This window comes from Meles meles, chromosome 6 (assembly GCF_922984935.1).
Source record: "Meles meles chromosome 6, mMelMel3.1 paternal haplotype, whole genome shotgun sequence".
NCBI classification, from domain to species: Eukaryota; Metazoa; Chordata; class Mammalia; order Carnivora; family Mustelidae; genus Meles; species Meles meles.
In genome coordinates this window covers 37,949,828-37,965,204 of record NC_060071.1, presented here as the reverse complement: position 1 = coordinate 37,965,204, position 15,377 = coordinate 37,949,828, and the positions used below count along the sequence as shown (strand labels likewise).

Sequence of the window (15,377 nt, the reverse complement as noted above, 5' to 3'; positions counted from 1 at the left end):
GGACATGATCCAGGTGCAGGGCTGTGCCAGGCAGAAAGAAAAATCAATAGCGTCTGAATGCCTGCCTTCATTTTATAGGTAGGGGTTTGCCAGGGCAGTCCTCCAAAAGACGATTTTATTTCCTCCTAGCCTCTCGGCCTACCATTCAGAGGGCTCTCCTACCAGGCTTCCCTTAAAAGATTCCAGCAGGTTCTTCCCCGGTACCCTCGTACTTTTCGGCTCGCACCAGAAGAGCTGCGTTCCTACAGAGTCAACTATGTTCCCAAACCTGTTTATGCCAGTGGCTTTGGAAGTCCCTACAAATATGCAAGCAGTCCACAAACCCATGACACGGAGCACAAAAAGAAAGAGTAGTTGTTAGCTGTTTCCACAAAAATGATGGCTTCGGAAAGACTCAATAAGGCAAGTAGCCAAGAAAAAAACTGCTGGCAAATTAGGTGTGGATGAGACAACTGTAAATGATTAGGGGCGAAAATAATAAAAACCGAGAATCATCTGAACTCGGATTGCTTTGCAAATGTCTTTAAATTCTCACTCCGCGTTAAGGAAACCAAAATGGAAACCCTAGATGATGCTTACGGGTGTGGTCTGCGAACGAAGGACAATCAGGGGCTCCGGCTCAAAGAAAAGTCCTTGGCCCCACATCAAAACATAGTGAGTGAACGTACATGTGTTTTAAGTTAAAAATAAACTGTTAAAGGTGTGTGTGTGCATCATTTGTATGACTTTCTGCTTTAACCTGCTTTTGTAATTAACAATCCTCATCAGGAAAGAAAAATGTTCTACTTTCTTTTCCACAAAAGATAATTATTAACCTATTCATTCAATATTCAACAAATATTTATCAAGCATCAACTGGGTAGTGGTTTAGATGAAGGCTTACCCAAAGTCTTTCCAGCCTTATTAACACCATGCCGTTTAGTACTAATCATCAAACCTGGGTCCTTCTCTTTTTTCTCCCCCTCCTCCTCCCCTCCCCCTTTCCCCCTCCCCCCTCCACCCCCTCCTTCCTCCCCTCCCCCTTTCCCCTCCACCCCCTCCTTCCACCCTCCCCCTTTCCTCTTCCACCCTCCCTCTCCCTTCCACTTTTCCCTCCTCTTCCTCCTCTTTCTTGTCTTCTTCCTTCCCCTATTTTCCCCTTCTCTGCCCCGTTTCTTGGTCACTGGCATGGGGACACAGATTGAGCCCACCATCCTTCCCAATGACCACAGATCTCTCAATCTCTGAGAGCAGTCTCCATTTTCACTGATCCATCCTACCTCAAGCATCACTATGTGGGGCATTCTCACACAAACACATCTTCTCAACCCATTTCTTATTTCCTATCTGTCTTCAGAATCTTTTTCAGTTCCCCCAGAATGGCCACCTTTCTCTTTCTCATTTCCTCAGATCCTTCTGGTTGTATTTCTAAGTGAAGTAGCTGACAGGCATTACAGTAATATTGCTTTGCTGAAGTGTATATCATGGCAAAGAAAAGCTTTACATTTCAGAAGACTAAAACCAGACACTTGACCTAGGGCCATCAACCTGTAAACCCCTTAAAACGATCCAGAACCCTACTTCATAAGATCTATAAAAATCACCATCTACCTCTGTAATCTCTCTAATTACATCTGTATTTCTTCAAAACCTACTATTCAAAATAAGGATCACCGAGTCAACATTGTTTCTTGCCAACTTTACCACTTGTCTGGCATTTTCAACTGTTTTGTTTTCCTCTGTGTTTTCATTTCAAACATCAGTGCCGTCGACTTAATACTAAAGCATGCTGCGAGGGACAGAATGAGCCCCTGACCAAGCAGACCGGCTCGAGAGAGAGTCCTCTTGGCTGGCCATGGTAGGTGGTCCTCCCCGCTTGTTACACTCATACTCATTCTACAGAAAATTGTGTTTGCTTCCAGCCAATCACTGAACAAACACATACAGTTGTAACATACACACACATATTATATAGATTTTGAAGGTGCACCATTTGGAGCAAGACTTTAAGAAATGTGTGTACTTCTGTTTCACTTACTATCTCTTCTTCATTAAGTCATAACAGGCGACAAAGAGCCCCTAGTGTGGCCATGACCAACCCTTTGGCCTAAACGGTTTTTCCTTGCCCTGAATTTGGCATGGCATCCAGGCTAGTCACATTCAATGACAACTCCCTAACAAGCTCTAGCAGGAGTTAAGGTTTTAGTGTTTTTTTCTGCCCCTGGGTTTAACAGTGATTCTTTTTATGACTGTGGACTCTGAGCAGGCCAGAGACACTCTTACCATGTTAATACTCGGGGTTTCTCTGTCTTTTTCAATGAGGGAGATGCTGGCTGGCTGTTTCTTTGTGGCTTGGCAAAAACTGGGGAGGGATTTTTAAAACCAAATCTCTGCCTATCAGAACAGTGAATCCCCTTAACTGGTCTTTCAGGGATTTTCTTGGCAGCGAACTTCTAATTGTGACCTGTTTCCTCTTTACGTAGACAAGTCCTCCAGCTTGTCCAATCGATCTTTATGTACTCCGTTGCCTTCATCAAAATGAACAAGCCCTTACCATCTGTGTGTGTTCACGTGTGGATCATCTACGAGTGTTATCAACGACAACTCACTCTTAAAGTAAACACAGCCCTTTGCCCAAGACCATTTTTTAAAGCATTTATGCAAAAGTCCCTCTAGTTCTGTTTTGTTTTTCAGATTAAAATAGATTTACGAGGCCTTAGAAACAATGCAAAATGGCATGAGTACCTGGCTTAGGAAGGAGACCTCATGGAAAGCTCCAGCTGAGCTCTTGCAAAGAATCACCCAACCTCAGAGCTCACAATGTGCTCTCTCCTTACAGCAGAACTCTTAAAGAAACGTCCTGCTGAGTTGCCCTGTTCAAACGACTCCTTCGGAAGGACCCTAACGCTGGGGCCCTGGTAAGACTTTCGGAGTTCCATCCCAGCGGTAACAAGACCACATCTAGCTTTCAACAACTCCCTCCCTGCTCACTTCTAACCTGTGGGCAATTTCTCCAAGAGAATGAACAGCCTGGACGGGAGCCCCCCAGGCGCCCCTTGAGGAGAGACGGGCTCCAACCACCAATCAGGTCGTTAGGGGCGTTCATTGTTATTGCAGGGGCATCAGTTAAAATTATGAAATTCCATCACAAAAAGTTGGCAGAAGGGAGTTCTCCCAAGCAATGGCTTTCCTTGTGTGCCTCGGTGACCACATTTTGGAGGATCCTCAGTACTTGTCGGGGCCTGTCTGATGGTGGCCAGACTTATGCCTGCTTCCCACATGGTGAACCCAGCTTTGGTCACCCACTGCTCTTTTCAAACCGGTTCAGTATGTGACTGTGACCACTTCTCTGTCCCTCACTGGGTCCTGGCACTCACACATGCTGTGGTCCTGAGCTGACCCAGCGACCCAATGGCATTGCTTACTGCCCTGTGTTTACACAGGGGGCCATCGGAGCTTCTACAAACAGGATGCATAGCTCATGTCTTGAAATACCCTTTAAACTACATTTCAGGGGCACCTGGGTGGCTCAGTGGGTTAAGCGTCTGGCCTTCAGCTCAGGTCATGATCCCAGGATCCTAGGATTGAGTCCCACATCGGGCTCCCTGCTCAGCAAGGAATCTGCTTCTCCCTCTCCCCCTGCCTGCCATTCTGCCTACTTATGCTCTCTATCTCTCTGTCAAATAAATGATTAAAATCTTGTCTTAAAAATAAAGAAATAAATAAACTACTTTCAAACTATGGTTTATAAATACCAACATGCTGATTTAGATTAGATGCTAACTTCTAACCCTGAACAGATCTGGGCTGCCCTATGCATAGCTGGATTTTGCAGAAGCCTCAGAATGGAGCTTTCCCTGCCTTCTCTGAGTCTTTGCGACACGCTTGTGAATGACATTAATGAAGAAGGTTGTAGCTCTGCACGGGTTTTTGGAGTTCAGGCCTGCACATGTCTGTTCATATAAAATTATACAAGCAACTACAGACTAAGGCACACACACACACGCGCGCGCACACGCACTACACTCAATTAAATGCGAGGCGTTGGCCTGAGAGCACTGGCCTGCAGATGCTCTAGCTCTCTAGCTGGGCCACCGTCTGTGGCACCACCATAATAACGTATTATAGACCATTTCATTTTTAATTGTAAGTTCTAAGCATGTGGGGCTAATGTATAGTTATGGAAGAAAAAAAGTCAAGATATCCTTAGTGCCTCAACTTTTAAACAAAAAGTTCTTCCTTCCCCACTATCTTGGTTCTATTTAAGGAGTCTCTTGAGATGGCAAGACGAGCTTCCTCCATGAACTGCAAGTGTTTACTTGTGATGATTAAGATTCTCTTACTACTACGCTGCCAAGACAAGTGCAGAACAGACCAGATGCTGAGGCTGATGTACAAGCTATCACCCATAAATCCCGATTTCAAATGTTGGTATTTATCAAAATAGACCCATTGATTTCATATGGTATAAATGTTACAGATTCAAACTTAGGAAATAAATTTATCTCAATAAAATACTGTGATTGGCCATTTTATCTAGGGAGTTTTTACACAGCATTCAGGCTAATGAATTTTTAAAAGGGTCCATCAGCTTAAAGAAATGTGTGGTGGCGCCCGGGTGGCTCAGTGGGTTAAGCGTCTGCCTTCAGCTCAGGTCATGATCCGGGAGTCCTGGAATCAAGTCCCACATCAGGCTCCCTGTTCAGTCGGGAGCCTGCTTCTCCCTCTCCCTCTGCCCTTCCCTCCCACTCATGCCCTCTCTGGCGCTCTCTCAAAAAATAAAATAAAATGTAAAAAAAATTGTTTTTAATTTAAATTAAAAAAGAAAAGAAAAGTTTGAAGAACAGGCTCAGCAGCACAGACGACGGGTCCAGACCGCAAGCTCTCCTCCCCACCCCACACTCAAGCAGCGTGCATCCCGGAGTTAGCAGCACGGTCTTCTTATGCACAAAACGGAGATACTACTGCTCATCCTACTTAGCTCGCCTGGTTGACATCAGGATCAAACAGAAAATGCAGGTGAAGGTCAAGGTGTTCTGAGCAGAAGGAACCAGAGAGGTCATTTTTAAGCACAGCATATCAATTAAGTCAAAATCGGTACCTATGCGGCCAAAGGACCCAAACTGTGTAAAGTTCTCCAGGTAATTCCAGCGCGCGGCCAGGATACAGACACACAGATCCAGGATCATTTTTACTCAAAAATATAAATCTGAATCCTGGGGGTGTCTGGGTGGCTCAGTGGGTTAAAGCCTCTGCCTTCGGCTCAGGTCATGATCTCAGGGTCCTGGGATCGAGCCCTGCCTTGGGCTCTCTGCTCAGCAGGGAGCCTGCTTCCTCCTCTCTCTCTCTGCCTGCGTCTCTGCCTACTTGTGACCTCTCCCTCTCTGTATCAAATAAATAAAATCTTAAAAAAAAAATTTCTCTAAATCTGAACCCTGGAGGGCTCCTGGGAAATAGCAGAGCACAGAGTAGCAGCCAAGCCGCCCGGATCTCAGTCCAAGCACCTCTCCCCACAGCACACGGCTCCCTAGGGTTCACGCCCTAGTGAAGAGCAAACTCACCACACACACACAGTGTAGTGGAGAGATCGCTGACGTGCAGACCCGCGAGGCTAGTTACTGCAGAGACTACACTGTAAAACGCAAATATCGAATTTCCTATTTTCCGGTTGTCTTTTTAAAAGGTTCTCCACTTACCTGAACGACCCCATGATGCTGGGCGTCCCAGAAGAAGCAAGGGCGCCTCTGAGATGTCACTAATTTTCCGCAGATGGGAGTGGTGTCCGGCTCCTGCAAAAGGAACAACAATACAATTTTCAGCATCATTTGCTTAGGAAGATCCCAGAGCCTTAGTGGACCAATGAAACCAGAAGTGACAAATGGAAGACATTAAAACAAAAATGTCACCGCCCAGTTGTGGTTACAAGATTTCCCAATCGAAATCTGATTATATAGGCACAGGAGGTAACAAATTTATAGAACACTTAGTACACAGGTTGATCCATAAAAGATGTTCCATAAATTACTATTAGTGCGATTATCTCAGAGTCCGGCTCATAGCAGAGTTAGCATTGGGCAAAAGACGGCGTTGGAAATCTAGTTCCCTCTATGAAAGGCTCCGTGACCATAGGAAAGTCGTCTCTCCTCTGTGTCTTGGTTTTCCCAACTGTACTGTAGAGCTAAAAATAAGGCCTAACAATAAAAAGAAATGGAATGATACATGGTCCAGTGGGACGAACCTTGAAAACACTGCTCTAAGTGAAAGAAGCCAACCACAAGAGGATACGTATTACATGATTCCATTTATAGGAAATGTTCGGAATAAACAAATCTACAGAGACAGAAAATACATTAGTGGTTACCAAGGAAGGTGGGGAGGGGAAGGATGGGGAGGGGCTCACAGGAGGTACAAGGTGTCCTCCTGGGCTGACAAAAATGTTCTCCAATTACATGGTGGTGACGGCCACACAATCCTGTCAAGGTATTAGCAATCACTTAATCGTAGACGTTAAATCGGTGAAGGGTACGCAATGTGAATTATATCTGTGACGCAGTTTTAAAAATGCAGCCTGAGCACTGCCACAGGTGGTGGGGAATCTGCGAGTGGACATACGGGCTGTGCTCAGCCCAGTGCCTGGCACCAAGCGGCATCCATCCCCAAGTCGCTCTGCTGACATCGATGCGCAAAGAGGTCAGGCGACTCTTCAAATGTGTGATCACAGTAAAAACAGAACGGTAGTGGCGCCTGGGTGGCTCAGTGGGTTAAGCCTCTGTCTTTGGCTCAGGTCATGATCCCAGGGTCCTGGGATCAAGTTCCGCATCGGGCGCTCTGCTCGGCAGGGAGCCTGCTTCCCCCTCTCTGCCTGCCTCTCTGCCTACTTGTGATCTTTCTCTGTCAAATAAATAAATAAATAAATCTTTAAAAAAAAAAACAAAACAGGATGGTAGAACCCCTTTACTCAGAAGCCCTTACTAAACAGACTGAATACCATCAAATGAGCCAACAGTGTCAAAGGTAAATTATAAACAGCATCAGAAAGCCTAGGATGGGAGGCTTGGCTGGAATGTAGTAGAACTTAGGCAGAAAACTCATGGCCCAGCCTCCCCTCTTCTTGCATCTCCTCTCAGGGAAAGGCAAATAGAAGAAGCAAGGTTTCAAGGCATGCCCCAGGGTACTCTCCAACAAAGCCAGTTTTCCAAAATCACTGGTTTCCACATTCTTCACAGGACTTCAAATTCCCTTCCTACTAGAAAAGGATGGGGTGGGGAGGGGGAGATAAATTATAAGGACTTAAGGAAAGACAGCCATGAGAATCAGAACATTCCATTTCCAGGGAAAGATAATCAAGATTTTAAAAAGTTACCACCAGCCCTTTCTGGGGGCTGTTAAGAAAGGAAAGCCTCTTAACTGTAATCACCCCTAATTAGCCATCAGCAACTCATGAAATTACTCATGGCATTGAAGACCCTCAAATTCTTGGGTCTCAGCCAGAAGTTAACTGAGATCCACCAGGAAGAAGGCCAACAAGTGTAAACTAGAACAGTTAAAACTCCTCTGAATCCAAGGCAGGGTCGTGCTCTTGGCTGGGGAGTGGGTATGTGCGAAGATAGGATTTGACTTGGGAGGAGGACAAAATCTTTGCCGAGCTGCTAGTAATAATCAACTAATCAACAATTATTTACTTATTATGAAATTCAAGAAAAGAATGAGTGCATGTAAGTCTGGCTTTATAATCTAGCTTCGGTAGATAAGACTTAGGGACCTGGAATTGTCTGAGGAAAGGATAGTGTTATCTAGAATAGCACGGGGTAAATAGTGTTATACAGAGACCATAGGCACAAATCAAGCTCGTTCCAGAGAAGAATCACTGTCGAGGTCCGGCCAGACATCAGCAAGGAAGATGGAACATAAAATAAGCCTTTAGTCTACACAGGTTATAAATGAACAAAGTGTATATACGATAACCAGCACGACCCAGGTTTGAGACCAACATCCTCCCTCATTCATGAACCAGCTGACCTTCAGCAATACCTCTCTTGTCTCTCAGTGTCCTCATCTATAAAGTGGGGATCCTTTTCAAACTACCATAGGGTTGTTGTGAGTATTAAATATTAAGACTGCATGAACTGGGTGCTGGACACACACACACACACACACACACACGACACCGCAGCCATGGTCTCTGTCCTCAGGGAACGGAGTCCAGATGCTACAGGACTACACACTTTAAATAAACGGAAACTGAAGGAACATTACAGTTGTGCTAAGCACCAGGAAAGAAGTTTAAGGTGCCTCAGAAAGGATACTGGGCAGGGAAGGGTCCCAATGAGGAAGTGATGAAGTGACGTTTATGCTGGGGCTTGATGGGTAAGCAGGTGACAGCCAGGTGCGGAGGGGACACCGCAGGAGGAGGAAGCCCTGTGTGGACAGGCATGGGAGGACCTGGGAGGAAGAGGGAAGCCGTGTGGTACAACATGGCAATGGAAGGCGAACGTGAGAGGATCTGACCCCCGCCACAGGGAGCTAAAATCCCCAGCATGCAGTAAGTGAACCGCTGAGGGCATGAGGGAAAGGGAAGTGCCAATGATGACTTCCTCCAGACTTCCGGTGGATCGAAGTAGCAAAACCAGGTGCCAACGGAGCTTTTCTGGGTTTGTCAGGAAAGGAAGGGTGATGCTGAGGAAAAGAGATATGTTGCAAAGAAATGGCTTCCAAATCTGACAAGAAGTTAACCAGAAAAACAGCTTAAATTATCAAAACAATTTGAAAATAGATTTATAGTCATTGCTAAGAACCATGAACCCTGTCCTCTCTGTGTATTTTGCCTTCAGATATTTGCAGATATTTGCTGACAATAGAATGAAGCCATCATGATTAGCGTGTCGTCTTAAAACGGGATTTCTTTCATCTTTATCTTATCCTTTATTTTATTTTAAGAGAGAAGAGAGATCATATGCGGGGGAGTGGGGCAGAGGGAAAGCAAGAGAGAGAATCCCAAGCAGACTCGATACCCAGCACAAAGCCCAATGTGGGGCCCAATCTCACGACCCTGACATCAGGACCAGAGCCAAAATCAAGAGCTGGATGCCTAATTGACTGACCCACCCAGGCGTCCCAATCTCATCCTTTTAAAATGTATATTTGGAATGTATGTTATATGTGGTCATATCATACATTGATTAAAAAAGGACAATAACCAAACAGTACCTGGGATTTACACGTGTAAACATTTTTTATCCATGGAGGGTGCAATCAAAACCGTTTGGAGGCCACTAGCCTAGAATGATTTTTAACCAACTTCTTAATCAGACTTGATTCGCTACTTTTATCTCATGGTATGGTAGATGACCTTGTCCAGCAGAGCTGGGAGCCGCTCTGCTTCCTGTGTTCACTTGTCCTTCCACGATTACTGTTGTGTTAAATTAGTCCCACTTTTCAAACTGTGGGTCACAACCCCTTAGTCTGTCATGGAATCAATTTTGTGGGTCATAACCTGCCCCCCCTTTTTTTATTTTTATTTTTTTTAATTTTTTATTTTTAAAGATTTTATTTATTTATTTGACAGCGAGAGAGAGAGATCACAAGTAGGCAGAGAGGCAGGCAGAGAGAGAGAGAGAGAGGGAAGCAGGCTCCCCGCAGAGCAGAGAGCCCGAAGTGGGATGCGATCCCAGGACCCTGAGATCATGACCTGAGCCGAAGGCAGCGGCTTAACCCACTGAGCCACCCAGGCGCCCCGTCCCTTTTTTTTTTTTTAAGATTTACTTCTTTATTTTAGGGGAGTGAGGGGCAGAGGGAGAGAGAGATTGTCAAGCACACTCCCTGATAAGTGGGGAGCCCAACACGGGGCTTGATCTCACAACTCTGAGGTCATGACCCAAGCCAAAATCAAGAGTCTGAAGCTTAACCAACTGAGCCCCCCTAGATGTCCCATAACCTGTGCTTTTTTTTAAGATGAAAGAGAAAAGAACGAGAGCAGAAAAACACACTGGTGTCCATCACACACAGGGAGGGTAACCATGCCTCGCTACAGATCATGAAATTGTTTAAATGCCCTTGCTCAGGAAGACCAGAAGTCATGGCAGGGTTCTAACTGATCAGGTGGGACAAAATCATGAAGATGAGGCAAAGTCACATTATCCAAGCCCCGGAAAAGCCGCACCAGGAGAATTTTGATGAGATGGCCAAAAAAGAGCCATTGGAGGTTCTGGACCAGGAAGGTTTGATGAAAGGGAGGTTGCCGGAAAACTCATCTGGCAACACTGTGCCAAGCTAGCGAGCTGAGGAAACATGCTCTCTGTGGAGCCGATTTGGCTTTTTGAGGTTTGCTTCTGTTGATTTATAACTTTTCTTGACAGTGATCAAAAAATCCAACAATCGGGCACCTGGGTGGCTCAGTGGGTTAAGCCGCTGCCTTCAGCTCAGGTCATGATCTCAGGGTCCTGGGATCGAGTCCCGCATCGGGCTCTCTGCTCAGCAGTGAGCCTGCTTCCCTCTCTCTCTCTCTGCCTGCCTCTCCGTCTACTTGTGATCTCTCTCTCTGTCAAATAAAAAAAAAAAAAAAAAATTAAAAAAAAAAATCCAACAATCAAGTTCCAACATACGCTCCCTGGGGGATGAAGGCCCGACCCTGTCTCCTTTCCATAAAAATCCTGCAAGAAAGCTGAAGAGTTGCATGATTTGGGTCAGGCTAAAGTCACAGTCCCCATACACCAGGAGGAAGTGGCAGGGGGTTCCAAGGCTCAGTATGGTGGAGACCAAAAGAGCTACGACAGGTCTAACCGGGGGCAGAAAATGCTTCCAGATCCCAGAAGAGGCCACCGGGCCCTGGATAATGGCACTGTTTTGCTGCCCCTTCCCCAGAGGCTCACCTCTGAGGATCTTTCCTTCCCCTTCTCCTCATGGCCTGACCAAACTCCTGGAAAAACCCACCCGATTTCTGTATACCCCCAAAGAGAAGGATCTGCTCAGCCTCTCATGTCTGGGTTCTGAGAAACCCACCCCAAGGCCACCCCCCAAATCCAGGGTCCAGTTCCACCTCCTTGCCTTTCCCCCACACTTGGGCTTCTCCCTCTAGAACTCCCAGATGTAAAGTAACCAACCGCACAAACAAAACCCCTACTCCCTGTGGCAGGGGAAGGGAATCACCCCAAGAATGAGGACCAGGGATTCTAGGAGGCAGTTTCAGACCCTCAATCAGCAGTGGGGGTAAGTCTCAGAACCTGCCCTTTCCTTTGTGAAGGCCACGCCCTGAAGGTCCTGACAGAACAAGAGCCTTGAGATTGGGCCTACGTTCAGCCCTATCCTGTCATTACCAACATCATCAACACATTTTTTGCCTCCGCCATCATTCCTGCCAACTTTCTTCTCACAGAACCGTGGCCAGCCGCTTGCCATGCCCCCTGACATTCCAGTTGTCTACGGATGAAAGTACCAGGATGTAGGCTCCCAACATCATTATCCAACCCATGACTGTCTTCTGTTATCAGTCAAGGAGAAGAGGAGTCAGGAACCAGTTTTTACTAAGCACCTGACATGGGACATGAATCATGCGATTTAATCCTCACATTAAACCTGAAGCCACAGGGTAGGTGGAGGGTAGGCCTTGGACTTGAGCACAGATCACCAACACCAGAGCTGGTCCTCTTTTCGTTCTATTAGACTTGCTGCCTCCCACCTAGCAGAGATTTAGTAAACGGATGGATGGATGCATGCATGGATGGATGGATGGATGGATGGATGGATGGATGGATGGATGGACGGATGGATGAATGCATGGATGGATGGATAAATAGAGGGGTGGATGGATGGTTGGTTGGATGTATGGATGGTTGGTTGAATGGATGCTCCCCTCAGGGACTGGGTGTGCCTCACCGATTTGCTGGCAAATGAAACACTTTAAGACATGAATATATACCGTGCCATGAACATCGTTTAGAGCAAAGCAAACCAAGATGAGCCACTTAATAATCTATTGTTTCAGGTGATGATCATCATGAGGCTGAGGATGCTAGCAAACATCTACTCAATGGCCACCACGTGCCAAATGGCATTCTCCATGCATGACATACCTTAGCTCATTTCATCCTCACAACAACCTTATGAAGGGAGTACAACAGGGAAATGGAGGTACAGGGAAGTTAAGTCACTTTTTCAAGCCAGCCAGCTAGTAGGCAGGCGAGGTAGGATTCAAATCCAGGCAGCCTGAGCCCAGATTTTATGCACTAGATCATCATTTGACACCGCCTTCTACCCTCATCCAGACAGGACTGGCTTAAATGATCAGAACAGAGACGTGCAACTTTCACTTCTTAGACAACAGGGCCCAGGTCTGATTTCTCTCTGCCCTTGCGGATACTCGGTCAACGACTGCCCTAGAACCAGAAGGAAGGCGCTGACCCCCCAAAGACCTGTGCTGCCTCCACGGAGGGTCCACCCCCCCAAGCCCTCTGGTGGCTGTCATCCTGTCCCACAGCCCCAGAGCCCTTGCCCGGAATCTGGCCCCAGGCAGCTGGGTATTCAGGCCAGGTCCTAGGAACTCCACACCTCCCCCCCCCCCCCCCCCCCCCCCCCCCCCCCCGTCCCATTTCCAGCCTCCTCCAGCGGGGAGAAGCCAGCCACAAGAACATTCCTCTCCCCATCCTCTGTGCTCGCTCTTGCGTCCTACCCCCCTTGCAGGGCTTGTCCTTTCTTCTCTGTCCTAGACAAACTCAGCCACATAATTCCTTTCTTCCTGAGACTCCATTCTGCAAACTGGCTGGCTGACCCGGACCAACCTGCAAACCCACAGAATCCAATTTAGGAAAAAATGTTTGAAGAGTCATTGAAACTCCCTGGATACTTTGAAGCAAACACATTACAGCAGGCTTGGTTACTCAATTACTAAAACATCTACCCCTCCTTTCTTACCTGGAGGAATTGGTAATCAGCACAGATTAGTTAGGGATTTCAATACAAATTGCATCATTTTCATGTTCATTAACACTGATGTGGTTTACATTTGTTTTCAGTCCTAAAAAAACGTTTCCCAGGTAACTAAGGAGAATATTCAAGGTCAGAAAAATCGGGAAGGCAAGATATTTAAAATAAATGAGCCATTTGTTCCTGCTTCTGTACAAAGTTGCTTTTTCAATTTCAAATGACACAATACTATGGATCAAAGGCAGAAGATCTTTTCTTTTCCCCAAATATGACTTTGTCATTTGATTACAGCACTTGATAAATGTGGTTAAAGGTCTTTACTTCCGGGTAAGTCTCCAGCAGAACTCCAATCTAGCAATTGTCACAGTGTATCACTGTGATTTGCATTTGTCTTTCACACTTCTAACACAGAACTACTGAAGAGCACAGGCTCTTCTAAAAGGCTTGTTTTTCACTTTCCTGAAGACTAGAATAGCGCCTGGGGTACAGTAGGTGCTCTGTGATGACAGAAAGAATTTACGTTCCGTCTCACTTGGAGGGCTTTCTCTCCAAGTGATCACACTGTGTTTCCAAGCTACCGTTGCCCAACCCAGCCCCTGAACAGCCACTTTGCTTCCATGGTAACTGCTAAGGCTTTCTGAAATTAACATTATTGATGACAGTCCCCGGCCCCCTCCCGAAGCCTCCAATATGCAAATAAACAGCTGTGATGGGCTGCTGGCCACCCCTACCTAGGAATCAAAAACACCCAAAAACAGACCCAGCCCTCCTCCCCACTCTGAGGACTCCATCTCTCCCCAGCACCCTTTGCCAAGAGCAGTTTGTAATCCCCGGGTTGTAGTTATCAAAGGAAACAAGATCAGACTCCCATAGCTGAGCTCTGCCTGGGAACTACAGACCCGCTGCCCAGGACCTCTCCCAAGATGATCATCCAGCTCATTCCAAAAACCAGCTTGGTCAGAGGCAGGTGGCCATGGGACTAATGGCAGCTTTGGCTCAGGCTGAGCCTTGGCTCCTTCCTCCTATCGGGGAAGGAGAGTGGACCAGCTGCACTAACTCTAAAAGAACAGATTCCTAGAGGGCAATTACCTCATTCGTCTACAAAATGGGTCCAGGTGAGACTTCAGGGCTGGGAGGAAGACAGCGCATGTAGTATTTGTCCAGGAAAAAATTCTCTATAAAATTAGGCACGTTTATATATGTTCTCAAGACAACCCTAGAAGGTAGGTGCCCTCGACCTCCCCATTTTACAGAAAGGGAAGCTGAAGCTGTGAGCAGTGAGGCACTATGTCCGCAGTCCCAGAGCTAGTGAGCGAGCGGCAGGATCTGAATCCCGGCCACTGGAGAGCGGTCTCTCCCGCCTCTTGAACATGCTCCCTCAAATACACATTTCCAGGAAGCTGCTTGTGTTCACACTGACCTGGTGCACAACACTCAGACCGCAGCATGGGCCTCAGCAGCGGCCCTGAGCCACTGTGCGTGAGGCCGTGTTCCGCACTGCTCACTGCAGGGAGGCTTTGGCCTTGAGTCCTGGAGATGTCCTCAGTATCCGCACGCATTTGCCTGGCCAGAACACATCCCGGTTCCGTACGGCTCGGTCACCACAAATCAGCCAGCCACACGCTCTGCCCTCAGTGCTTCTGAACATTGAGGGGAAAGGATTTGCATTTTTTTTTTTTTTTTTTTGCTTGGCTCTTGGGGCTTCTGCATTGACATCTGAATTATGTCATTATTTTTTTAAGTGATAGAAATCTAGTCAATGATTTGTAGCAATCACTGCTGTGTCGTGGATGCCAAGAGGTTCCATATAGCCTCACAGAACGAAGCAGAAGCTTAGCAAATGAGTCTTACTTCCTTTACACAATTCTGTGATGGGCCGGTATTAGGCAAAGCTGAAATCAGGTGCTGTGATCAAAAGATTACGATAATATGAAACAGACAACCATGTCATGAATTAGGAAATATACTTAAAGAAACCAAGAGAAGCAAGTCATTGGAGTCAAAGGTCATGCAGATGTCAAAGGGGACACTACAAGGGCACTGGCTGTAGGAGAAAGAAACTGTTACCATACCCTTTCTCTCTAGTGTCAGTGGCCATGCAAATCTGTACTCTTCCTGTCTCTTGTGTCTGCTCTGTTGATGCTCCCTGTGACCCAAACCAGGATGAGAAAAAGATCAACCGTAACTCAGCCTCTACGAATGAGCTGTGCATGCGGGGGAAGGACTCTGGACCTCTCTGATCATTATCCCAGGGCTCTTTCCTCTCCACTCCATCTTCTACCAGGATCATCCCGCTCCTCACTGAGGTCCTTACAGTGCGTCTCTGATTTCCCTGTGAACCTTTGTCAACCATCAGATGGGCGTGTGTCTGGGTTCTCTACTCTGTGCCACTGACCTATGTGTGGGCAGTGGGACACACCCACTGCCAACATGACACAGTCTGGATCTGTGTAGCGACTGAAGCCTTGAAACCTGGTAGA

The 15,377-nt window shown here is 46.7% G+C and overlaps 1 protein-coding gene across 1 annotated transcript in view; it reads right to left on the bottom strand.

Moving 5' to 3' along the window:
• Positions 1 to 15,377, bottom strand: part of THSD4 (thrombospondin type 1 domain containing 4) — a 564,181-nt gene that overhangs the window by 535,356 nt on the left and 13,448 nt on the right. The window contains exon 2 of the mRNA XM_046009651.1: positions 5,676 to 5,768. Coding sequence (XP_045865607.1) covers positions 5,676 to 5,689 — 14 coding nt within the window. The 5' untranslated portion in view covers positions 5,690 to 5,768. The remainder of the gene's footprint in view (positions 1 to 5,675; positions 5,769 to 15,377) is intronic.